Source organism: Equus asinus, chromosome 16, assembly GCF_041296235.1.
Source record: "Equus asinus isolate D_3611 breed Donkey chromosome 16, EquAss-T2T_v2, whole genome shotgun sequence".
NCBI lineage: Eukaryota > Metazoa > Chordata > Mammalia > Perissodactyla > Equidae > Equus > Equus asinus.
In genome coordinates this window covers 21,735,716-21,763,478 of record NC_091805.1, presented here as the reverse complement: position 1 = coordinate 21,763,478, position 27,763 = coordinate 21,735,716, and the positions used below count along the sequence as shown (strand labels likewise).

The window sequence follows — 27,763 nt, the reverse complement described above, 5'->3', positions numbered from 1 at the left end:
AGAAGCCAAACTCTACATCTCATGGGCCAAAATGTACAAACAAACAGAGATGCTGTTACATCAGTAATACAAAAACTTACATCACAATTTTATAAATGTGATTCACTTATAGAGTTTCCATGGAAAATAGATTGTGAAAGGGAAAGACCTTGTCACATACCTACTTTCTCACAATTTATTCTCTATTGCCTATGAAGTCATTCTTCTGGTTAATGGTATCAGATGTAATATGCTGTAACATGCTTCTAAGATTTACAATACAATGTAGTCTTTCAGACTATTGGGCTGATCCTATCCGTGAGTTGATACACAGGTTTACAGGTGGCCTTTGTGTTATTCATTCAGCTGGTAGCAAGTGGAAAATTCTAACAAAGAGTTATTCTTAGCAAACTGTGTCCATTTCCTCCTTCACATATTTAATCTATAGTATAAGCTCTCCAAACAATAAGTAAAGATTTAGCTGTTTATATAATTCTTTCCAAATAAAGAATCTTAGACATGGTGTTGATTTTATCAAGCTGAATTTTTCTTGGTTTTCTCCCTATTTTGCATCTTTTAGCTTCCCATCCCAATTCTAATATTTATTTGATCAAAAATAATGCAACTTTCCTTAGCATTCTTTACTTAAATATCTCTTTCTTCCAAAAAGTGTGTGGCTCTTTGAAGTCAGAATTATTTCTTTCACCTTTGTAATCCTCTTTCCTGGCATAATGTCTGGCATATTGTATCTATCTAATGTATGTTTGTTAAACTGAATTAACCAAAGGTCATATATCCAAAGGCATAATCATTAGCCATATTAGATGAAATGAAATGGAATGAAAACTAATTTAATCTTAATAAACAACACATCTAAGTAAAGTGTGTCAGTAAAGCTATAGCAACAGCAGAGACAATATCTCAGGCTTTATACAAGAGAAGATTCGTTACTGTAGCTGTAAATGATGAAATGGCTTCATAGCACTTAAAATTGACGTTCAGGTCACACACATGGTCACTGGGGCTGGTAAATAGAAATCAATTTATGATTTGTTTCATATATTTGAGCTGCCTGGTCAAATCATAGAAAAGAAAAGAACAGAAATAATTTGGTAAAATGAAAGACACAGAAGAGATGTTGAAACATATTTATATTTTTGAAAATAATAAAATAGGACTACAGCTTTTCTATAGCCAGTACCTTTTAGAGTATCTCTTTTTCCCAGACAAGATGCAAAACTGGTTTGCTCATTGCAGTGCAAGTATTGGGATTTGGATAGTTGACCATTCATTCATTCAATCAACAAATACTTATTAAGAACCTGCACTTGGGGACCAGCCCAGTGGCGTAGTGGTTAAGTTCACGTGCTCCACTTCAGTGGCCCAGGGTTCACGGGTTCAGATCCAGGTGTGGACCTAACACTGCTCATCAAGCCACGCTGTGGTGGCATCCCAGATAAGATAGAGGAAGATTGGCAACAGATGTTAGCTCAGGGCCAGTCTTCCTCAAAAAAAAAAAGAACCTGCACTTGGATTGTAGTAGTAAGCATGGAGTTTCCAATCTAATGATAAAAGTACACATTCATTAAATAATCACAGAGATAAATGGGTAATACAAACTGAGATAAATGCTGTAAAGTATAGGAATTCAGTTCTAAGAGAATGTATAACAGAGAAACTGTCCTGATCTGAGGTTAAGAAAAGCTTCTGAGCTGTGATCTGAAGGATGAATAGTAGTTACCTAGGCAAAGATGGAAAAAGGTCATTCCAGAGAGAAACCATGAGCTGGGAGGAAGCCCTAAATATTTGAAGATCTAAAAGAAGGCCAGCATGGCTGTGGCACAGAGAGTCAGACGGGAAGTAAGTGCAAAATGAGGATGGAAAGGGAGGCAAGGGACAAAACACATGCAGCTTTATAAGCCCTGTTCCCAAGGGATTGTATTTTTATCTTAAGAACAAAGGGATGTCGTTGAGGGGATAGGGCTAGTTTTATGATCATATTATTGTTTTGTAAAGATGACACAAACCAAATTGGCAGGGACCAATAATGGACAAGAACAGCCTTCTGTTTCAATAATCCAGATAAGAGATGGTAGAACCCTTTTGATTAGCAGATAAAAAAAGTAGATATATATAAAAGATTCAAAAGGAGATAAAATCAACAGGACATAGATATCATGTATCTGAAGTGTGATTCCTAAGTTTCTGGCTTGAAGAATTAATGAGATAATGATATCACTTACTGAACTGGGAATACCAACAGAAATCTGGATTTGAGAATGGAAGATTGTAAATTCAGTTTACCTATGTTGAATTTGAGGTGTCTTTGAGAAATGTGAAGTTGGCATTTGGGTGTGGAGCTCAGAGCAGAGGAATGTGCCAAAGTTAATATTGGAGTCATTGGTCTAGCAAGAGAGTATGAAAGTGAGAAAAGGATCTAAGGCTGAGCTTTGAAGAAATTCAACATTTTATAAATATTGGTAGAAGAGGATGAAACTGCAGAAGAGGTAAGAGGAAAATCAGATATATAAGTTAGGAGTCCAGCTCTAATCATAGCCTACCTTAAACTCTTTGTGACAATCTTAGATTCCTTTAGAAGTATGTAGGCAAGACTATGTATTTAGATCAAATTTACAGCCCTCGGCAGGTTCAATAAGGTTGTACTGAGTCCTAACTACAACCATTCATTTATGTATGTATGGCTGTTTTCACGCTATAATAGCAAAGTTGAGTAGTTGTGATAGAGACCACATGACCCACAAGCTGGAAATACATATTATCTGGCACTTTAGAAAAAAGTTTGCTGACTTCTGACCTAGATTTTCATCACTTTTACCAAAAAAAGTCCAATCAATGCAAAACTGATACCTAGTGCTCCTAGGTTTGTTCAGTGCAGAACTGTATATAGTGGCCTTCAATAAGAGGAAAACGGTGGGAATTTTTCTTTTTCTTTCTTAGTTTCTTTTACTCAGAAAGCTTGAGCAGAAAAAAATTCTCCTGACCCAAACAAATATTGTTGATATCTCTAAACGTTGAAAACTGCCTTTAAAAAAGAGAATGAAGGGAATGCTACAATCTTAAACAATTAATTCTTGGTAAACTTGCTTCAGGATATCCCCTGTAATTTAGAAAACTATTATTTTCAAGGTACTCTTCCTTAGTTGTATGAGAAGTCACTTCCGCATACCTCAAAAGATAATTAACAGGGTTCTCAGGTTAATTAAAAGTGTATAATAAAACCTCACTCAGTTCCACATTAAATTAGTTATGAAGATATACAAAATGGCAACAGCTCTGGAAATAAAAAATAAAAGAAGACCGTATATCAGTGTCTCAGTGGAATTTTGACAGTACTAAAATCAGACAAAAATAGCACCCACAGAAAAAGCTAGAGGAATTTCACTTACAATATGATTGTAAAAGTCTAAATACCAAAAAATCAAGTAAAATTCAACTATATATAAAGAATTATCCACCTCAGTGAAGTGAAACAAGAAATACAAAAAAAGGAAAAATTACTTAATATTAAGAAATTCATAATATAGCATATCACAGATATAGTGAAAAATCCTAAAAACAGGTACTAAAGATTCAACAACCATTTTTGATTCATTAAGAATCATAGTAAAATGGTCTCTGATCTGAAATGTAAGGAGCTTGGAAGCTATTGTTCCCCTCCTTAAAACATGGAAAATGCTGAACAAACTGAAAATCAACAATCCTTCTTCGGTCCTTTAGAGAAATGAGGTCACAGGACAAACTGCTTCCGTGAAACCTGGAGAGACAGGAAGATACAGAGAATCACAGCTTACCAGAAGCAGAAGCCCATCGCTGGATGAGAGGAGCACTTTAAACTGTAATGGACGGCTTGCTGGAGATACAGTGTAGATTATCTTGAATGTTAAAAAACTCAGAGGGGACCCAACTTGGGTGGGACCCCACAAGTTCCTGAGTTTTAACCACCAAGAGACCTGCCAGATTCTCACTATAAAGATCAGAGGAAAATTCATTCCTACTTCCAACCTTGGGAGGGGAAAAGCAACCATTTTGAAACACATCCAGAGTTCTCTGTTCTCCTTAACAAAGCTTGCCCTCAGGGAAACTGTTTTATCAGAGCCTAACCTAGTGGGGTTTACCAAAGCCTAATGAGCTTAGGAGAAGGGAAATTCCCAGCTTGAGCCCCGTCTAGCCCTTGAGTGGGGGAAGAAAAATATTCATCTCCAGCCTTTCTAGCCTCTGACACAAGGAAATGAAATACCCAGCTCAGGCTCACTAAAAGAGTGAGACCTAATCAGAGAACTACAGAAAACTTCCAATCCCCCATAATTTACCACCACATTAATAGGGCTCCTGTATAATAGCAGAGGATTACAGCTAAAAGAACTGCATACACAGACTCTTTTAAGGAATCTCAGGAAACCTCAAGAAATCCTGAGGATAACAGACAAGACAATGACAGTCACAGTAGGAGGGAATTTTAGCCTCTGACACCACAGTACAGTAAACAGTAAACACAGCCTAACTCCTAGCCAGATAACATAAAACCTTACACTAAAGGCCTGTTTGCCTCTTGTTCTTTTACCTGATACATCATGTTTGGCTTTCAAAAAAAAAAATTATAAGACATGCTAAAAGAGAGAAAACTTTGAAGAGACAAGGCAAGCATCAGAAACAGACTCAGATATGGCAGAGATTTTGAAGTTCTCAGACTTCAGCACCCATCTGTCAGTAATTGAGAGATCCAGCAAGTAGATAATCACTAAGGATAGTTGTGCTGAACAGCACCATGAGTAAACTGGATAAGCTTGTCAATTATAGACTAATCCAATAACAACAGAATATACATTTTTCTCAAGCTCCCATGGAACATTCACCAAGATAGACAGATAGACCATGTTCTGGGCCATAAAACACATCTTAACAAATTTCAGAGAAGAGATAGCATACAAAGTGTGCTCTCAGGCCACAGTGGAATTAAACTAGAGATCAATAACAGAAACATAACTGGAAAATCCCCAAATATTTAGAGATTAAACAACATACTTCTAAGTAATACATGAGTAAAAGAGGAAGTCTCAAGAGACATTAAAAAAATATTTTGAACTAAATGAAAGTGGAAATACAATTTATCAAACTTTGTGGGACGCAGTGAAAGCAATGCTCAGAGGGAAATTTATAGTGTTGAATACACATATTAGAGAAGAAAAAAGATATGAAGTCAATAATCTAAGCTTCCACCTTAGGAAACTAGAAAAAGAAGAGATAATTAAACACAAAGTAATTAGAAGAAAATAAATATTAAAAATCAGAGCAGAAATCAATTAGATTAAAAACAGGAAAACAATAGAGAAAATCAATGAAAAAAAAATTGTTCTTTGAAGAGATCAATAAAATTGGTCAAACTCTAGCCAAGCTAACCAAGGAAAAAAAAAAAGAAGACACATTGCTAATATTGGAAATGAAAGAGGGCTCATCCCTACCAATCCCATGGACATTAAAAGAATAATAAAGGAGTACTATTCCTAACTCATTCTATGAGGCCAGCATTACCCTAATATCAAAACCAGACAAAGTTATCACAAGAAAAGAAAACTACAGACCAATATCTCTCATAAACACAGATTCAAAATCTTCAGCAAAATACTAGCAAATCGAATCCACCAATATATAAAAATAATTATACACCACAACCAAGTGGGATTTATCCCAGATATTCAAGGCTGGTTCAACATTTGAAAATCAATTATAATCCTTCACTTCAACAGACTAAAAAAGAAATTATGATCATATAAAATAAATGCAGAAAATAATTTGACAAAATCCAATGCCTAGTCAGAATAAAACCTGTCAGCAAACTAGGAATAAAGGGGAATTTCCTCAGTTTTATCAATAACATACATAGAAAACCTGTAGCTAACACCATACTCAGTGGTGAAAAGCTAGATACATTCCCTCTAAGAACAAGGAAAAAAAGAAAGGATGTTCCTTTTTTTTCAATTCCTATTCAGCATTGTACTGGAAGTACTAGCTAATGCAATAAGACAAGAAAAGGAAATAAAAGATTGGGAAAGAAGAAGTAAAAGTATCTTTGTTTGCAGATGACATGGTTGTCTAGATAGAAAACCCCAAAGAACTGACAAAAAAACTCCTGGAACTAATAAGCAAGTATAGAAATGTTTCAGGATATCAGGATACAAGATTAATATACAAAAGTTAGTTCCTTTCCTATATACCAGCAATAAGCAATTGGAATTTGAACTTTAAAATGCAATGCCATTTATGTTAGTATCAAAAAAAAAAAGAAATAGGCTTAAATCTAGCAAAATGTATACAGAATATGAGCAAACTACAAAACTCTGATCAAAGAAAATCAAAGAAGATCTAAATAAATGGAGAGATATTCCATGTTCGTGGATACAAAGATTCAATATTGTTAGGATGTCAGTATGTTACAACTTGATCCATAGATTCAAGCAATTCCAGTCAAAATCCTAGCAAGTTACTTTGTCAATATTGAGATTCCAAAGTTCACATGGAAAGGCAAGAGATCCAAAATAGCCAGCATCATATTTGAAGAACAAACTCAGAAGACTGACACTACCCAACTTAAATGCTTAAAGTAAATCTACAGTAATCGAGACAGTATAGTACTGACAAAAGAATAGACAGATAATTGGAACAGAATGGTGAGCCCAGAAATAGAACTCCACAAATATAGTCAACTGATCTTTGACAAAGGAGCGAAGGCAATTCTATGGATAGTCTTTTCAAAAAATGATGCAGGAACAGCTGGATATCCACAGGTGAAAAAAAAAAAAAGTAGATCTAGACAAAGACCTTTCACCTTTCACAATAATTAACTCAAAATGAATCATAGACCTAAATATAAAATGCAACTATGAAACTCTTAGAAGATATCATAGGAGAAAATCTTGGTGACCTTGGATATTGGCAATGAGTTTTTAGATACAACACCAAAAGCATGATCCATGACTGAAAAAGTTGATGTTAGACTTGATTTAAATTAAAAACTTCTGCTCTGTGAAAGACATGTAAGAGAATGAAAAAAAACATGCCACAGACTGGGAGAAAATATTTGCAAAACACATATCTGATAAAGTACTTATATCCAAAATACAGCAAGAACTCTTAAAAGTCAACAGTAAGAAAAAAGACAATCTGACTAAAAAGAGGGCAAAAGATCTAAACAGATACCACACCAAAGAAGACATACAGATGGCAAAGAAGCATATGAACATATGCTCAACATCTTATGTCTTTAGAAAATTTCAAATTAAAACAATGACATACCATTACACACCTATGTGAATGGCTGAAATCCAAAGCACTGACAATACTAAATGCTAGCAAAGATGTGGAGCAACAGGAGTTCTCATTCACTGCTGGTGGGAATACAAAATGGTATGGTAATTTTGGAACACAAATTGGCACTTTCTTACAAAGCTAAACGCATGCTAACCATACAATCCAGCAATCATGCTCCTTGGTATTTACCCATATTAGTAGAAAATTTATGTCTACATAAAAATCTGCACATGAATATTTATAGCAGCTTATGCATAGTTGCCAAAAATTGGAAGCAACCAATATGTCCTTCAAAAGTTAAAAGGATAAACAAACAATGGAATATTAGTCAGCAATAAAAAGAAATGGGTTATTATACCACAAAAAGACATAGTGGAATCTCTGAATATATCCTGCTACGTGAAAGAAGCCACTCTGAGAAGGCTAACTACCATATAATTTCAACTTTATGACATTCTGGAAAAGGCAAAACTATAGAGATAGTAAAAAAAAATCGTTGGTTGCCAGGAGTTAGGGGAAGGGGATGAGAGATAAATAGGTGGAACACAGGGGAATTTTAAGGCAGTGAAACTGTTTTGTATGATACAGTAGTGGTGAATACATGATATTGTGCATTTCTCAAAACTCATAGAACTTGTGCAACAGAGTTTACTAATGTAAATGAGTAACTTTAGTTAGTAATAATGTATCAGTATTGGTTCATCAATTGTAACAAATGTACCACACCAATACAAGATGTTAAATAGTAGGGGAAACTGGGCAGGAGTAGTAAATGGGAACTCTCTGCACTTTCTTTTCAATTTTTATGTAAATCTCAAACCTCTGTAAGTCTATTAGCTAAACCAAAATATTGTAGTAAAGTCAAGCATGGTTCTGTAATGTGGTAATGTATATCTATCTTATATCTGCATTCAGCCTGCTAGGAAACACCAAAATACTAGAAGCATAGGAACCACAAGATAAACTTGCCAACTGTCACTGTATTATCTAACATTATTCAAAAAGTTATAGCTAGTGTAGTGGGATATGACACAGAAATGATCATATAAGGAAAGGAAAGCATTATTATTTAGACAAAATGCAAATAAACCCAAAAGACTTAGAAAACCCAAAGACTTAATTCTGTTTTTTTCAACTACCGAGAGAGAGTAATATAATGGCAAGACATAAAATAAACATTTTTTAAAAATCAGTTTTCCTATATGCAAGTAATAAACAGAAGGGTTATTCCACACACTAAGAAGAGGTTCAAGAATTTAACGTTTATGCAATAAGCTAATCATTCAATGTTTGTTCACTTAAAATTGTACTATTCAGTATTACAGTGACTGAGATTTCCATAAAGGTCCCAACATGCATTTTATTGCACCTTAGTCGATTATACCACGTTGCATCTATTCATGTGAAACGGAAGAATTCTCTAGCTGGCCGCACTACTGCAGTAAAGGATGACATCAGGCAAAGACCAACATATTTTTATTTCATTGGAGACCATATATTTGCTTTTTAAAAGTGCTATTTTGTTTGTCACATGTTTGCCAGGAATATTAAGTAGATCTATAATTGTCATACCCATTAAATAAGATAACTTTTGAAAGCACTTACCACAATATTTCATAGTTATTACGTACTTAATAATGAATTAGGGAATGAAAGAATGACAGGTACTGTCCTTTCTTTCCTTTTCCTTTTCTTTTGAATCCAAGCATAACTTAATATTATTTACAAAAAAACACAGATGGATCAACTAAAGATATATTATGTTTATACAGAGAATAAAGTAATACATTGATAAATGTATTATGTATTATATTACATATGATATATTATAAATTCCATATTTAGATGCATATGTCAATTGAAATATTAGAATAAGATTTGATTCTCAGACCTTAAATTTTATTTTAATATATAGGGACCACGAGGATTGCAAGGTGATCCTGGAGCTCCTGGAGAAATGGGTGCTGAGGTAACTTTTTTGTGGCTCTTTTTAGTCAGTACTCAATACTGTTGTAAGACTTCCCTAAGGTAAAGTTGATATATTAGATATATATTTTGGAGAATAATTCTATAGTGTTTTGTTTCATATTCAGAAAATAAAGCCTAAAATTCCATTAAAAGCAGAGATGACTGTTGTATGAACCTAATTTTATACATGTAAAGTTCTCTTAACACCTCATTTAAATAACAGAGTGAATAAAACTTCCCTTCTCTGATTTAGAGTTAACTTGAGAGCCCTTCACTCCAAGATGTTCTATGTCCTTTCTAGAAGAAGATTGAGAAGTGTATCAGAATATATTTTGGAATAATAAACCACACTTGCTACAATTATAAAATCCACTTATTTCATTTCTGTTGTCTGTTAACTTTAGCTATAAATAAGTTAGACACACTCTCTCCTCCCTTGGCGTCTGTGAAACCGCTCTCTCTCGGTTCCGCTCTTTACCTTCTGATTAGTCTTTCTCAGTCTTGGTGGGAAACTGTCCTTCCTCTTCCTCAGTTTAGCAATTGTATTATCTCAGTGACTTTAATTACCAACATAATTCTGATATCTCTCAGCTTGATAGCTCTAACTCATGCCTCTCTCTTCAGTTCCAGTTATTGATTTCCTCTTGTCTTTTACATATACACCTGGATATCTCACAGACATCTCAAATTCAAAATATCTAAACCGAACCTATCACTTTCCCACTGTTCCTCCTTTTATTCCCATCTCACTGAAAGATATTCCTTATGCCCAATAACCCAAAACTGAGAGTCGTCCTAGACTACTCTTCCTATTTCATCCTCTCCAGTCAGCAACCTTCTCCCTTTGAATAAGCCCCCCTAGTGTCTCAACTCTGTCCTTTCCTTTTTATTTCTATTGCCAGTGCTCTAGTCCTCTGCTCTTATTCCGTGTCTCCTCCAACTCCCATCATTCCTTGGCTACTTGTTGCCAGTGCATCTTTGTCATATCATTTCTCTCCTTGAAATTTTTCAAGGGTTCTCATAGCCTTGAATGCCAATTTCTTAACATAATAAATAAGGTTCTACATTATCTAACCTCTGCAGACCTGTTCAACAACATCCCAATGAAACGTTTCTCCTCCCCCATGTGCTTTAGATTTGTTGACCTGTTTTTAATTCCATGATTCTCCCATATTTTCTTGCTAGGCACTTTGCATCCACTGGGGATTCAAGGATGACTGAGATATGGTCCCCAACTCCTTCAGGAGTTTATAATCTATTCCAGAAGATAGTCATATAAAAGATCACTATATTGTAATGTGTTAGACCCAAGGATGGAGATAATCACAGGGCAATATAGGAGTACAGCAATGGGCACTTAACCCACCTGGATAAGGGGAAAAAGAAGACGCGGGGCGGGGGGAGGCAGCAATGGCGTGAGTTTTAATGAGTAGGAGTTAGCCCAGAAAAGGCATAGTATAATCAGGAACATGCACACATGTAGCAATATGGATTCTTTGATGCTTAAAATCGAAGCAAGGAGGGATAATAGATGAAGTTACACAGAAATGGCTAGATCATGAAAAGTCCTGTTTCCTCTGTTAAGAAGTTGCATCTTTTTAAAATCTTGTAGGGTATAAGCAGAGCAGTGATAAAATCAGATTTTTATTTTTGGAAGATAATTCTAGTAGCCGCGTGGAGGATGTATTTGAAAAGACAAGAGTAAAGACATGTAAAAGGCTGTGGCATTCAGCCAGGCAGGAAATGATGGAAGTCTGAACTAAGGTAGTCTTGCAAGAAAGGACAGGAAGAGGATGGATTTGAGAAATGTTTTTTATATAAATTCTGCAAAACCTGCATCTTTGTGGGATATGGAAAGTAAACGGGAAAGAGAAGTCAAAAATTATTCCTAGACTTCTAGGTCATGCAACAGGATGGTTGGCAATACCCTTTCCTGAGACCAGAGAAGAATGTTAGAGAGATTAAGGTTATAATCTGCTAATCTGCCCAAAGTAAATGGTTAACAAGTAGCAGAGCCTGTCTTTGAATTCATATCTGACTCAAAAGCTAATGCTGGTAACCTACATCATGGTACATCCTCTGAGCCTAAAGAAAGCTGAGAGAAGTCATACCTCATAACTTAAAGATTTTTAATAGAGTAGGAGACAAAAATTCTGTTGTGATAAGAAGTAAGCATTGAGTAGGTCAGTTGAGGAAAATATGCTGGTTTAGAATAGTGGTTGAGGTTGATATCAGAGGGAATGACTAAAGACAAGTAAAAAAGCAGATGTACCTCACTAAAGTCAAGCTGAAGTAAGAGATTGTGAATTTGTATTATATTGATAATAATAGCTAACAATGGTGGAGCACTTCCTATGTGCCTAGCAGTATTTATGTGCTTTACCATATTAATGAATTCTCACGACACCCTATGAAATAGATGCAGTTATTATCCTCATTCTGCAGATGAGGAAACTAAGGCATGAAATGGTTAAATAACTTGCTCAAGAGTGATAGCTGGTAGAGTCTACGTTTAAAATTAGGCAATCTTTCTCTGCAACCCATTCTCTTAGCCACTATGCTTCTCAACAGGTGATGATGCCACTTTGCACATGAGTAATTTTTTCCAACAATATTCAACTTGGAATAGAAATGGAGAAGGCGATTTAAAGTGCTAATCCAAGATTGGTGTAAGAAATGAGGTACCACAGAGATCAGAAGATCAGCTATTGGATTTAGCATAAGAAAGGGATAAAAGAAGCTAAGACGAACTGACATATTGGGAGAAATTAGGGATTAGAGAAAGTCTGTGATTTTAAAAGCAATTTTGATGTGGAAGAGGTCCTGAGAGAGTTTCAATTCTCCCTCTTAGAATTTTAATCTTCGCGTGGGATATTATTAAATTCTGCAGTTTCTGAGGCAGAGCAGAAACCCAGGCAGTCTGTCTTCATAGTCCTTCCTCTTAAGTAGCATGCTATACTACCTCCCATAACAGTAAAGAAGTCACAAAGGTGACCAACAGAAAACTTTAAATAATATAACTATTAAAAAAGTAGTGAAATGATGGTAAAATGGAGGGAGTGTAAGGGAACTAAACTTTCAGCAAGGTGATACATGAAGAAGTAGAGGTATACTTCTTGAGTTATAGAAGCAACCACCAGAAGAACTAACAACAAAAATTGTTTTATAAATCTTGCCTCTGAGGAATAGGACTGTGACTTTCCGTTGTCAGTCCATCTGGACTGTCATGCGTGTATAGCTTTTATTTTGAAAAAGAGCAAAGTGAATATGGATTGCGGAAGCTGAGTCAAAATGGAAAACTGAACTTCCTCTTATCTAAAATACTATAAGGGCATAAAAGATATTTTAATCACTAATAATTACAAGGAAGATTATCAACCATGGATCAGAACTATTGAGGAATCCCTGAAAGATAGAAAGCAAACAGGAAACTTTTGATTAAGATAGTATTGTGAGTTAACGCTGCAAACTACACACACAGAGAATGAGGGAGAGAGAAGCAGGAGACGGGAGGGGAGGGAACGGAAGGGAAGGGGAAGTGAGGAAGGGGAGAAGGGAGAGGCATTCTTAGCATGCTCAAAAACAAAAACAGACAAAAAAATACCCATAAATATCTCTGAGATATGAAAACCAATACAATAGCAGTTGTAGGAGCTCCAGGCCTACAAATAGCCAGAGGTTGCAAGAAGTTGTATGTTTTCAAAGTAAAAGGAACCAAATGCTTCCCAACTGGACCCACACATGAAAGGAGAGTCGAAAAACTGCTATATAAATATATTTATCTTTTATAATGTGAATAAATTCCTATCTTCTTTGTGTAATATATTTTGTAAAACCAGTAAACAAAACCAAATTTTTTTAAGGAAGTGTGTTCCAGAGGGCTGAATGGAAATAGATAGGAAGAGTAAAAAGTGAAAAAAAACCAGAGAATAGTAAAAGTAAGAGGGTAGAAAATTAGAAGAAACAAGATTTAGTTAGTCCTTGACCAAGGATTAAATGGTGAAAAGAAAGATTAGAAGAAACAAGTTTTAAAAGTCTTGATTTTGGGTGACATTGTGTTGGCATTTGAACATTTAAAAGGTCTCAGAACTTACCTGGTCCTATGCCATGAAGTTTATGAATGGGCAGCAAAGACCCTTTCTTGGACATAGATATTTTAGCCTTGAGCTAAAAATTATTACTGGCTTCTTATGAGGTTGTTATTGCCTTTGTAGTTGGTGGAGGAATGTTTACCAACAATGTGTCAAATCATTCTCTTCTAGGGCCTTTCGGGTATTGAGGGAGAATCTGGTCTGCAGGGCGAGCCAGGTGCAAAGGTAACCTTCCTAAATAGGAAAGGGGAGGGTCTCTAAACTTTCACTATTGAATCTCTTATGTTTGCCACGTTTTGGCAAACACCCATCACCTTGAAAGCAGGTGAAAGAGAGCAGATAAAAATGGGAAGTATTCTCAAATGAGTCAGAAAAAATCGTTGTCAGAAAAAATAGTATCTATGTATGTATACAGATATGTGTACATATATATATGAGGGAGGGAATACATGTATATATGTATATATGCACACACATACATGTATACACATGCACATGTACATATATACTTATATATGTATAAGGGAGGGACTACAAGTGATAAAGCTAATGGGGCAAAATATTATCAATAAATTAATCTGGAGGAAAGGAAAAAAAAATAGGAAGTATTTTGGAGCCACTGTCCTCATGATATGCCCTCCATAATAGACACTCAGTTTTAATAGTAAAGAATTTAATCTTTCCCTTTATTTCTTTAGGGAGATGTTGGACCTGCAGGCAGTGTTGGGGTTGCTGGGGAACCAGGATTACGGGTAAGTGCCCACTGGAAACCATTTTAATACTCTGGCCCACCTATTTCAGAGGCTCAAAACTTATCCTAAAGACTTCAAAAATTGCATAATAAACCTTTATGGTGCATTATAGAAAATGTTTGTTTTTATTTCAAAAGATGCATGCCAAACCTTGTTCACATTGTAATTTAGTAGCATTTAGAGTCCTAACCTCATACATCCTTTTTCAGAATCAGGTCTGCTCTGCAGACCCCTTGCCAAATATGTGGAGTTACTGTGTTTGGCACTAATGTTAACATTAAGAAGAAATTCTCAAACACTAGTGATCAACTCTCAGGATGTTTCCTGACCTAACAAGACAGAAAAAAGAATGAAATCTAATTTATGTTTAAAAAAACCACAACTAAAAACTAGAGTCATGCAAACTTAAGATTCAAGGAAATAATTGTAAATAGTTGTAATTGGATAGCTTGTGGAAATTACTCTAATATAAACAGCCTTTAATTTTAGCTGTGGTAAGTTTTTTCCCACGATAACAGTGCCCAAAGTACTTTTAAGAGATATTTGTTTACTAAAAGGCAAAGTAGGGAGATATATTTTGTATCCGGTTTCTTTCTTTTTCATTTTCTGTTCTTATGCAGTGGGGCAGGCAGTGTGAGCTCAAGGTAATGGAAATGTCAGTTGGGGGAGCAACAGGCAACTGTGAAGATGGACTGACTAATTTACTGTTAAATAGTTGAGGTAGCAAGAGAGTCAGTACTAGTTTAATAGCTTCCTAAAGCATGGCTCTGCGGTTCTGTAAGTTCTGTATCAGAAAGATAGCTTCTTGATGTACCAGGGCCTTAAACATTGCCTCTCCTCTGTAACAGAGAAAATGCAGACCCTAAAAATCTGGTATACTGATTTTGACTGAGTTAACTTGTATTCATCCATGTAAATTCAGTATGGCAAGGTACTTTAATTTTATGATCTACAGTATTTACAGTCCTTGAGCTCAAAAACACAGGTCTAGCTGTATAAATTTCCAGAGCTAACAAATGAATATATATTAACTTTAATTATCTAAAAGTTATTAATATTATGGGATCATCTTGTATTTGAATTTACAAGTCTATGACTCTTTAAATCATCTTCAGAGCTATTCTAGGCAAATTAAATCATGCTTATTATACTGTCAAATACTCCTTACAAATACAGTAGAAGTAGGAACATGTACATAAACCTTCTACTCTCTATAGATACCATGGGCAAAACATAAATTAAGATAAATGATTTAGCAGAATAATAAATCTTACTGTTTCTGCTACAAAATAGGGTGAACCAGGAGCTGCTGGAGAAGAAGGTCTCCAAGGAAAAGATGGATTAAAGGTAAATTATACTTTTTTTAGTTGTTTTTGTGAAATCTTTAAAATATTACACACAATTATTTTTATGTGCCAAACAAAAATCTGCTTATTGTGTGGCATAATTATTTCACTGCTTTCCCTTTCTTAAAAATTTTTACTGGGTTACAGGGGGATCCAGGAGAAAGGGGACTTCCTGGAGAGGATGGAGAAAAAGGAGAGACAGGCTTACCAGGGGCTACAGGGCCCTTGGGTAGACCAGGTCTAATGGGCCCTCCGGTAAGTACTGCTGGGTTCATTTTCAAATACTTAGTGAACTCAGTTCTCTGTATAGGTACACACACCCACCCACACACACACACACACACACACACATTCTGACCACCTTATATGTCCAGTGGGTAATTGGAGGTGTGGACCTGTGCCTTGAGAGAGGGACAAACCAGGGACTGATTATCAGCCTTCCTAACATCCAAAAAGAAAAGACACTTTTTCATGTGTCACACAAGGCATTGAACTTTTTTTTCTCCAGCTTTATTGAGATATAATTGACATATAACATTGTGTAAGTTTAAGATGTGTGACATGATGATTGATATACGTATATATTGCTAAATGGTTACCATAATAAGGTTAGTTAACACATTCATCACCTCGCATAGTTACCTTTTCTGTGTGGTAAGAATTTTTAAGATTTACTCTCTTAGCAACTTTCAACTATGCAATACAGTGTTATGAAGTATAGTCACCACGCTGTACATTACACCCTCAGAACTTATTCATCTTATTACCACAAGTCTATACCCTTTGACCACCTTCACTTATTTCCCCCATCTCCCTGCCTTTGGCAACCACCAACCTACCCTCTGTTTCTGTGAGTTCAGTTTATTTAGATAACACATATATGTGAGATCATACAGTATTTGTCTTTCTCTGTCTGACTTATTTCACATAGCATAATGCCCTCCAGGTTCATCCATGTTGTTGCAAATGGCAGAATTTCCTTCTACCTATGGCTGAATAATATTCCATTGGCTACATAAACCATATAATATGCACCATATTTTTTCAAATATTAGTCGACAGTATATACATGGGTTTATTTCTGGGCTCTTGATTCTGTTTCATTGGTCTATGTGTCTGTTTTAATGCCAGGATCATACTGTTTTGATTAATATAGTTTTATATTAATATAGTTTGAAATTAGGAAGTGTGGTGCCTCCAGCTTTATTCTTCTTTCTCAAGACTGTTTTGGCTATTCAGGTCTTTCGCAGTTTCATGTGAATTTTAGGATTGTTTTTTTCTATTTCTGTGAAAAATGCTGTTGGAATCTTGATAAGGATTACATCAAATCTATATATAGTTTACTTTGGATGGTATAGACATTTTGACAATATTAATTCTTCCTATCTATGAACGTGAGATATCTTTGCATTTATTTGTATCTTCTTCAGTTTCTTTCATCAATGTCTTTTAGCTTTCAATGTACAGATATGCACCTCCTTGGTTATATTTATTCCTAAGAATTTTATTGTTTTTGATGCTATTGTAAATGGGATAGTTTTTTTTCTTTTTCAGATAATTCATTGTTAGCATATAGAAATGCTGTTGGTTTTTGTGGGTTGGTTTTGTATCCTACAACTTTACTGAAATCATTTAGTAATTCTAACAGTTTCTTCATGGAGTCATTAGGGTTTTCTGTGTATTAAGATCATGTCATCTGCAAACAGAGACAATTTTACTTTTTTCCGATTTGGATGCCGTTTATTTCTTCTTCTTGCCTAATTGCTCTGCCTAAAACTTCCAGTACTATGTTAAATAAGACTGGTGAGAGTGACCAACTTTGTCTTATTCCTGATCTTAAAGGAAAAGCTTTCAGCCTTTCACCATTGAGTATGATGTTAGCTGTGGGTTTGTCGTACATGACCTTTATTATGTTGAGGTACATTCCTTCTATGTCCAATTTGTTGAGAGTTTTTATCAGGAAAGGTTATTGAATTTTGTCACATGCTTTTTCTGCATCTATTGAGAAGATCATATGGTTTTTATTCTTAATTCTATGAATGTGGTGTATCACTTTGATTCATTTGAAGATGTTGAACCATCCTTGTATCCTTGGAATAAATCCCACTTGATCATGGTGTATGATCCTTTTAATGTGCTGTTGAATTTGGTTTGCTACTATTTTCTTGAGAATTTTTACATCTATATTCATCAGGGAGATTGGCCTATAGTTTTCTTTTCTGCTAATCTTGGCCTCAGTTTGTCCTTCTTTTCTGGTTCCTTTAGGTGTAACGTTAGATTGTTTATTTGAGATCTTTCATTTTTTCTTAATGTAGATGTTTATAAACATTTCTCTTAGAACTGCTTTTGCTGCATCCCATAAGTTTTGGTATGTTGTTTTTCCATTTTTGTTTATCTCAAGATTTTTTTAATTTCTCCTTTGATTTATTCTTTGATCTATGGGTGGTTCAGAAATATGTTTTTTAATTCCCACATATTTGGGAATTTTCCAGCTTTCCTCATGTTATTATTTCTAGTATCATATCATTGTGGTTGGAAAAGATACTTGGTATAATTTCTGTCTTCCTGAATTTGTTGATACTTATGTTGTGGCCATATACATATGATCTGTCCTCAAAAATGTTCCATGTGGACTTAAAAAGAATGTGTATTCTGCTGCTATTGGATGGAGTGTTCTGTATATGTCTGTTAGGTTCATTTGGTCTATAGTATTGTTCAAATCCATTGTTTCTTTATTGATTTTCTGTCTAGATAATCTAGCCATTGTAGAGAGTAGGGTATTAAAGTCTCCAAGTATTATTGTATTACTGTTTATTTCTCCTTTTATTTCTGTATTTGCTTTGTTTATATAGGTGCTCCAATGTTTGGTACATAAATATTTACAATTATGTCATTGATTAATTGACCCTTTTATCATATATAATGACCTTCTTTGTCCCTTGTGACTATTTTTAGTTTAAAGTCTATTTTGTCTGATATAAGTGTTGCTACCCCTGTGTTCTTTTGGTTACAATTGCTTGAAATATCTTTTTCTCTCCATTCATTTTCAGTCTTTTTGCATTGTTAAAGCTTAAATTAGTCTCTTATTGGCAGCATACCATTGGATCCTGTTTTTTATCCATTCAGCCATTCTGTGTCTTTTGATTAGAGAATTTAATCCATTTATGATTAAAGTGATTAAGTAAGGACTTTATATTGCCATTTTGTTAATTGCTCACTGAGATTTTTAGATCATTTGCTCTTTGCTTCCTCTTTTGTTCTCTTCCTTTGGGATTTTATGACTTTTTGTAGCAATATGCCTTGAATCCTTTATCATAATCTTGTGTGTCTATTGCATGTTTTTCCTTTGGGGCTTACATAAAATATCTCATAACATCCTATGTTGAGCTGACAACAACTTAACTTTAATAGCAAACAGAAACTTTATACTTTTACTTCTCCATCACCCCCCTAAAATTTTATGTTTTTGATTTTAGAATTTATGTTTTGATATTATGTATACAATAACAAATTATTGTAGGTATAGTTATTTTTAATATGTTTAGTTTTTAACTTTTTGACTGCAGATTTATGTACCCCCATTACAATATTAGAGAATCTGGCTTTGGTTACAGTCATGTGCTGCATAACAACATTTCAGCCAATAACAAACCACATATACAATTGTGGTCCTAACTCCATATACAACAGTGGTCCCATAAGATTAGTACCATACAGCCTGGGTTTATGTACCATCTAGGTTTGTGTAAGTATATTCAATGATGTTTGCGAAACAATGAAATCTCATGACACATTTCTCAAAACACAGCCTCTTCGTTAAGTGACATATGACTGTATATGTTTACCTTTACTTATGAGTTTTACACATTCATGTGTTTTTACGAGGTTATTTACATCCTTTTATTTGAGCTTGAAAAGTGCCCTTTAGCATTTCTTGTAGGGCAAGTGTAGTGGTGAAGCATTCTTCAGCTTTTGTTTGTTTGGGGAAGTCTTTATTACCCCTTCATTCCTGAGGGACAGGTTTGCTGGATGTAGTATTCTTTTTTGACAAGTTTTTGTTGTTCCTGTTATTATTTCAATATTTTGAAGATATTATCCCACTCTCTCCTGGACTGAAAATTTCTCCTGAGAAACCTACTTGTAGTCTTATGGGGGCTCTTTTGTATTGACAAGCTGCTTCTCTCTTGCTTTCAAAATTCTCTCTTTGTCTTTGACTTTTGACAATTTAATTATAATGTGTCTCAAAGTAACCCTTCTGGGTTCAACCTGTTTGGAGTACTTTGGACTTCATAAATCTGAATGTCCATTTCTTTCCCCAAGTTTTGGACATTTTGAACCATTATATCTTTAAATAAACTTTCTAATCCTTTCTCTTTTTCCTCTCCTCATGGTATTCCAACAATGCATACATTGTTTCACTTGATGCTGTCCCATAAGTACCATAGGCTTTCTTCACTCTTTTTTATTCTTTTTTTTCTCTTTGCTCCTCTGGATATTTTCAAATGACTTATCTTTGAGTTCACTGATTCTTTCTTCTGCTTAGTCAAGTCTGTTATTGAAGCTCTCTATTGAATTCTTCAGTTCAGTCATTGTATTCTTCATCTCTAGGATTTTCATTTGGTTTATTTTTATGGTTTCTATTTCTTTGTTCTCATTTTGTTCATGCATTGTTTTCCTAATTTCATTTAGTTGTCTGTCTGTCTGTTCTTGTAGTTTATTGAACTTTTCTAGGAGGATTATTCTGAATTCTTTGTCAGACAGCTTCTAGATTTCCATTTCTTTAGTGTCAGTTATTGAAGCTTTATTAGTTTCCTTTGGTGTTATCATGTATACCTGATTCTTTATGATCCTTGTATCCTCCTTTGTTATTGGCATGTTTGAGTAAGCTATTCCTCTTCCACATTATAAGTTTGTTTGGCAGGGAAAGACTTTCACCAGTCTGCTTAGCTCAGGTTACTGGGTGGGTCAGCTGGTAGTGTTCATGAGCAGGTGCAAATTGCTATTGGGATCTCCAGTTGGGTGAGGTCCCTACCCCTGTCCTGAGACAGGGAGTGTTGCCACTGGCTGGTCTCTGCAGTGAGTGTGCCTGCTGGCTAGGCTCTGTGTTCAACTGGAGCCACTGAACAGGCACCCTGGTTGGGCAGGGATGCTGGCTGCCTCCATGATCAAGTGGGGCCACTATCTGTGCTCTGAGGTTACTTCTGGTAGGGCCAGGTCATAGGCTGTGTCCCTGGCAGGGTGGTACCACTGGTTAAGCTCTGTGATTGAGCGGTGCCGTATGTTGTGTTCCATAATTGGACTCTCCTTTCTTCCATTAGCAGTGGGGCTGGACTCACAGAGAAGCCAAGTAACAGATGCTGAGAAGATGTGGTTATCTCCCTGAGAATTCTTATCAAATTCATTTTTATATAAGAAAGTCATTATTGGGGCTAGCCTGGTGGCACAGCAGTTAAGTTCACACATTGGGAGACCTAGGATTTGCTGGTTTGGATCCCAGGTGCGGACCTAAAAACTGCTTATCAAGCTGTGCTGTGGCAGGCATCCCACATATAAAATAGAGGAAGATGAGCACAGAGCTCAGGGCCAATCTTCCTCAGCAAAAAGAGGAGGATTGGTGGCAGATGTTAGCTCAGGGCTATCTTCTTCTTCTTCAAAAAATGTCATTATTAATACTTTAGCATGGATTTTTTTCAATCAACTAGCCTAGTTCTCTAGCAGAACCCTAAAAGTTGGTGAGGAAAGGAACACAGAAGTAAGAAAAAAGAAAGGCCTAAGTATGCCATAGTATAACACAGCCAGGAATCCAGAGAGGGATGATGCAGCATGACAGCTGGTGATGGGTAGAGCAGAGATGAAAAAGGGGCTCAAAACAAGGCATGGAAAAATGATAAACACAGATTTCATCTGCTTCATAATTTTTCCCAGGAACAATCCTGCCTTGTACACATCTTTGGTGCCTTTTTTAGTAACAACACATGTGTGTTTCTTTTTTATTCTTTTTGTTGTTCCCCTTGGAATTTTAAATGCCTTTCAGCTCATAAACTCAGTAAAAATACCATGGCATATTTTTTCAAAAGAATTTTATGATCCAAGGAACTATTGCTTAATCAGACAGGCTGATGTTGGATTTATTTTTGCATTTTAAAAGATCCTTCCTTGGGCAGTGTCATAAAGATGGTACCTTAGATTCTTAAAAAAATAAACAAGAAAGAGAGTGAGCAAAAGAAATAAAACTTTTTTCTTTCAAGTTAAAGAGATACTCTTTTTACTTTCTAGAAGATTGGGAAATGAGATCTGGATCGAAAGATAAGGCAAGGGAAGCATCGGTAACAAAGTCCCAAATCCAGGATGTAGACTTCTCTGAACAGAAGAAAAAATTATATATATAAAATAGAAGCATAAAACTTGAATTCTGTGCTAAAATGCTTAGTTGCTTAAATGCCACGGAACTCTGTATGATAAAAGAGTTTGGAAGCATCCGAAAAGAAACATCTGTCTGACTTATGGTCTATCATTCATTTCTTTAAAAAAATCTATCACTGTGGTATGTAAGAACTAACCATATGTGAAGCTATGGACTCCAAAGTTGAATGTATAAAAATGAAATTGTCTTGTTTTATTCCTTTAGGACAAAATTTGGTTGGATTTACTGAAGTGTGATGCTTCCCATCTGTGTAGGATGGTATGATATTAGGTAAAGATGAATATCTTAAGAGAAGATGAAACTAAATAAAGCACCCTTTTCTAAGAAGCCTTTTCAATAGGATCTTAAAAGTGAAATCATAAAGATTATAAGAATATTGATGGTTAGGAAAGAATGATAAGGTGTATGTGACTTTTATTTCTGGGACAGTTTCCTTGGAACTCCTAAAAAGTAATCGATTTGGAAAGTTGAGGTCAGCGGCATTAAGGAATAAAGGATTATCTATATCTTTATCTTCTGAATGATTCCTATGACTCTAGTGTTAGGCTTGTTTGTTCTGAACTCTTGTGTCATAATGCAAAACAGAAATAGAAAGAATCCTGCACTGACCTCTGAATTGCTCAAACTTCTGCTCTACTGCTAAAGAGCTGTACATTGTTAGGTAAGTCATTCTTTGGTTTCTCAATTTACACATTTGACATAATACAGGAGTTGGAACTATGCAGAACCTCCCAAGATGATTGTGTCAGGGAGGATGCTGACTTGGCAAGACTCTGTTCCTTCTATTCCTACTTGAGTCAGAAAAGATCCTTGTATATCTGTTAAATGTATTTGCTTCTGTATAGGCTTTCTTTAGAAGAAAAGGTTTTATAGCTTTAAAAAAGCATTAGTTTGGATGTTTCTAAATTTTTACTAGCCTTACAGACTGTGACTCTATAAACTATATTCGTTCATTCATTAATTCAGCAAAGTTTTTGAGTACCTTCTACGAGCCAAGAGCTCTGCTAAGCTCTGGGGATACCAAGGGGAACAAGATTATCAAGATCCTTGATCTCACATTTTATAATATCATGGAGAAGACTGACAATAGACAAGATCATTACAGATTATGATAAGTGCAATGATATAAATAAACAGAGTGATGAAAAAGGATAACTGGTTAAGGCAAGGGAAGCCAACTAGTTAAGGGTAGAGCAACCTACGGCATTGAGGGAAAGCTTCTCTGGATAGGGGACAATTCAGTTGAAACCTGAAGAATGAAAAGGAACCAGTCATGCAAAGAATTTTGGGAGATCCTTCCAGGTAGATGGAATAGCACAGGCCTGGATGCGGAGGTAAGAATGATCTAGGTATTTTTGGAACACTGAAAGGGAGCTATTGTAGCTGCAGCACAGTGAGTAGTGAAAAGTTGAGATAAGGTTGAAGAAACAGGTAGACGCAGATCATGCAGGACTTTTTAAACCATAGTAAGAAGGTTGTGTTTTATTCAAAGTATATTGAGAAGCTGTTGAAAGGTTTCAAGCAGAAGAGAAACATAATCTCTGATGGGAATCACTCTATAGCTTCTAAACTTTGTTTAACAGTATTTAGTGGTATTGACTATCTCAAGGGATGAAATAAATTCCAGGAAGAAAAACTAGAACAAAATAAATTTGAATTACAAAAGCATATGATGTACCAAGACAATTCAATGAGAGAAGGAATGATCTTTTCAACAAATGGTGCTGGAACAACTGGATACCCACATGCAAAAGAATAAAGTTGGACCCTTCTACACACAAAACTTAACTCAAAATGGGTCATATACCTAAATGTAAGAGCTAAAACAATAAATGTCTTGAAAGAAAGCATAGGAGTAAATTTTCATGACCTCAGGTTATGCGAAACCTTCTTGGATAACACCGAAAGTACAAGTGACAAAAGAAAAAATAGATAAATTGGACTTGATTAAAATTAAACCTTTTATACTTCAAGGAACACTATCAAGAAAGTGAAAAGATGCCCACGGAATGGGAGAAAATATTTGCAAATCATACGTGATAAGGGACTTATATCCAGAATATATAAAGAACTCTTACAACTCAATAATAAAAAGAAAAATAACCCAATTGAAAAATGAGCAAAGTTTAAACAGATATTTATTTAGATATTTAAACAGATGTTTCTCCAAAGAAGATATACAGTTGACCAATAAGCACCTGAAAAGATGCTCAACATCATTAGCTATTAGGAAAATGCAAATAAAATCACAATGAGGTATCCTCTTCACATCCACTAGAAAGGTTATAATTTAAAAAAAAAAGAAAATAAGTTTTGATGAGGATGATGGAACCCTTATACATCGCTGGTGGGATGTAAAATGGTGGAGCCACTTTGTAAATCACTTTAGCAGTTTCTCAAAACGTTAAATCTGGAGTTAGCATATGACACAGCAATTCTACTCCTAGGTATTTACCCAAGAGAACTGAAAACATGTTCAAATGAAATTTGTACATGAGTGTTTATAGCAGCATTATTTATGATAGCCGAAAAGTGGAAACAACCCAAATGATCATCAACTGATGAAATAATAAATATTTATTAATAAATGTAGTATGTTCATACAATGGAATATTATTTGATAATAAAAAGGAATGATATACTGATGCATCTATAGTATTGATGAACCTTGAAAACATTATGCCTCATGAAAGAAGCCAGTCATAAGAGACCATATATTGTATGAAATATCCAAATAGGCAAATCTATAGAGGCAGAAAGTAGATTAGTGGTTGCCTACAGCTGAGGGGGTTGGGAGGAAATGGGAAGTGACTGCATGTGGGTACAGGATTTCTTTTTGGGTGAGAAGATGTTTTAAAATTGATTGTGGTGATGGTTGTACAACTCTGAATATACTAAAAACCATTGAATTGTACTGTTTAAATGGATTCATAATAGGGTATGTGAATGATATCTTAATAAAGTTGTTAAAAAAATAGATGTGATGCATTACTTCTGACCATATAGCTACTTTCACAAAGTTTAAAATAATCAATAGGAATGCCAACTCCTTTCTCTATTTTGTGAGTAGCCTGAACATCAAGCCAACTCTTCTCTGTCAATAGGACATTTATACAAAAGCATTCTTATTTCTGTAATTATTGAAGATATCTATTAAAACATGCACAGTGTAGAAAATGTTGCTATTTTTCCAGTCTGCTCTATAAGTCTCTAAATACACAAATGGGTTGCAGTGGATCATGTTAACTTTTAAAAACCAACATTTTGGAGCAAAATATTACTTTTGTATTTCAGAACAAGCACTAAAATAAACCAGCCTAAGTTTACCTACTCCTTCCCCCTAAAAAGAAAAACAACCTATCTTTGAAGAGAGAAAATAAAAGTGAACCAAAGAACTAAGGGAGACCTCTCTCATTATAATGACAAAAGAAAAGGCAATATAGAACACAGACAGCCTCTTTTCTCACACATAATGAGTTCTTCATGTACGTGCAGAAGGTCATTCTGCAAAAGGTTCCTAGTAGATCTGTATGTTCCATTTACTAGAAGCTGAAAAGTATTATAAAAATCTCTCGCTACCCTTTTCCTTTTATTCACAAACTTTGGTTTTACTTCCAACATTTAGTACATGTTCTTTAAGATGTTATTTGGAAATGAATACCTAGTAGACTAGCTTACTGTCTGATTAAGGCTAAATATTTTCTACTTTGGGCATGCATTCTATCATTCATTTATTTGTTTATTAAATATCTATTAAGCATCACTTATATTCCAGGCACAGTTCTAGGTACTAATGTTACAGCCATGAACAAAACAGACAAGGTCCCTGCTGTCATGGAACTTATATTGTAGTGTGGAAAGGCAATGTAAACAAGAATAATTATCTCTCATAGTGATAAGTGCTATGAAGAAGGTACAACATGGTAGTGGGGTAGAGAGTGTAAAGGAGCCACTTTAAATTGGGGTGATCACAAAAGGACTACCTTAGGGTACAATGAGCCAGATGCCTGAGGATAGGAAGAAGCCAGTCCTGTGAATATCTAAGAAAAAGAGCTTTCTAGGCAGAGGGAACATCTAATGCAATTGCCTTAAGGCAGAAAGGGTGTTTATTGAACGCTCTGTTTAAAAAAAAAAAAAAAAGCCCAAGTAGCTAGAGTGTAGTAAATAACTAGAAAACGTGCTGTCAGAGAAATGGGAGGAGCCACATCATGTAGAGGATTGTAGACCATGATAAGAAGTTTGGAGGTTGTTCTAATTGCAACAGGGCAGCCATTTAGAGGGTCTTAAATAGGGAGAGATGTTTGATTAATGCTGGCAGCAATTATTTGGGTTGTTGTGAAGAAATGGAGTATGAGGGTAAGAGTGGACCAAACCACTTAGAAGGCTGTGGCGGGAGTGTAGATGAGAAATGATATGGTGGTTTGGAATGCAGGGCAGCAATACAGGTAGTGAATAGTGATCAGATTTAAGGCATATTTTGGAGGTGTAGCTGACTGGATTTCCTAACGGTTTGGATGTTGAAAAAGAAGAAAAAATAATAAAGAATAAGAATAAATCCTGATTTTTAGTCAGAGCAACTCAGTACATGATGATATCATTAAATGTGTAACAGGGCTACAAACTGGTACCTACACGTGTGCAAATGTATAATTATTTTATTTTTAGTTCATCTAATTTTCCTCACAAGCTGTAACTTACTGATTAGTGAGGAGTGGTTGAGGAATTGGGGGAGACAGAAAATTTTGCATCCAATTCTGTTGAAACCTTGAACAATCTATCCCTACAATTTAGCAGTCTCTTTGGGTAATGATCAGACTCTTCGGCTGCTTAGTCTCTCAAATTTATCAGTCCTCAACCTCCATCTTTTACTCCTTTCCATGTTGAGTCTGCATATCTCATGATGGCAAGGATGAGGAAGGCTTGGATCCAGGTGCAGGTGTTAGTCATAGTGATAGGTCCATGGTAACATCCCATGTCAATTTACTTACTGCTTATCTGGCTGGCCTCTGATGGTGATGCCTGCAGCTGGCAATTTCCATTTCTTTTTTGGAGGATGTTCCCTTGCTCAGCTAGCCTGTCAGCTCCCCACGAACCTGTAGATCCCTCTGAGTTCTGCAGTATCTCATTCAGTTCTAGCCCAGGCAGTCTGCTCCTCAGCCCTTACTAGAGAGCCACGTCTTTGTAGAGTAGTAACCACTTCACACACACGCACAGGCTCCCTGGGTATTTCTGAGTTCCCATCGACATCATATAAGAATCAGGAAGTCACTCAGGGAAATTTAACAATATGGTCTTCCTTATTTTGACTTTGCTGAGCAGCTGAATTGATATGGCCATAAACCAGGTGATATCTAGAGAGAAGATACCTTTCCTGAATTCTGAATGAGTAGTGGGGAAGAAGGGTCCCTCTCTGCCAAAACTCACAAAGAGGAAAATCTGAACACCTGTGTGTGTCTCTCTCTCCCTCTTTGCTTTCCCACATTCTCCTGGAGCCAAAAGAAAAGTCTAGGCTTTCTCTTTACTTCCTCCATGAAATATCCTCATCCTTCTACCATCTCGTAAAAAGCCTTACCGTTTTACTGTGATAGATGGAAGGTGTGTCTTCTCTACAATACAGGACAGCCTTATGTGCTGGGTGCTCCAGGCTCAACTTGTGAAATGTTAAAGTTGGAAAGAAAGTAAATAGAGAAACCTTCTCTTAATACATTCAATTCTTGAGCATACAAACTGCTCAGGCTGACCAAGTTAAAGTTCATGTACTCAAAAAAGCAAAACAGAAAAGCATTTTAATAATTTTCAAAATATTGCCCCATTCCAATGGACATAGGGAAGACTAGGAGAGAAGCAGTTTAGGGGTTCGAGGAGGGAATTCAAGAG

At 35.5% G+C, this 27,763-nt stretch overlaps 1 protein-coding gene across 1 annotated transcript in view; it reads left to right on the top strand.

The window, feature by feature from the left end:
- The window catches only part of COL24A1 (collagen type XXIV alpha 1 chain), a 355,376-nt gene that overhangs the window by 228,043 nt on the left and 99,570 nt on the right, over positions 1–27,763 (top strand). Inside the window, exons 34-38 of the mRNA XM_044749176.2 lie at positions 9,221–9,274; positions 13,536–13,589; positions 14,063–14,116; positions 15,410–15,463; positions 15,610–15,717. Of these exons, the coding sequence (XP_044605111.2) occupies positions 9,221–9,274; positions 13,536–13,589; positions 14,063–14,116; positions 15,410–15,463; positions 15,610–15,717 (324 nt within the window). The remainder of the gene's footprint in view (positions 1–9,220; positions 9,275–13,535; positions 13,590–14,062; positions 14,117–15,409; positions 15,464–15,609; positions 15,718–27,763) is intronic.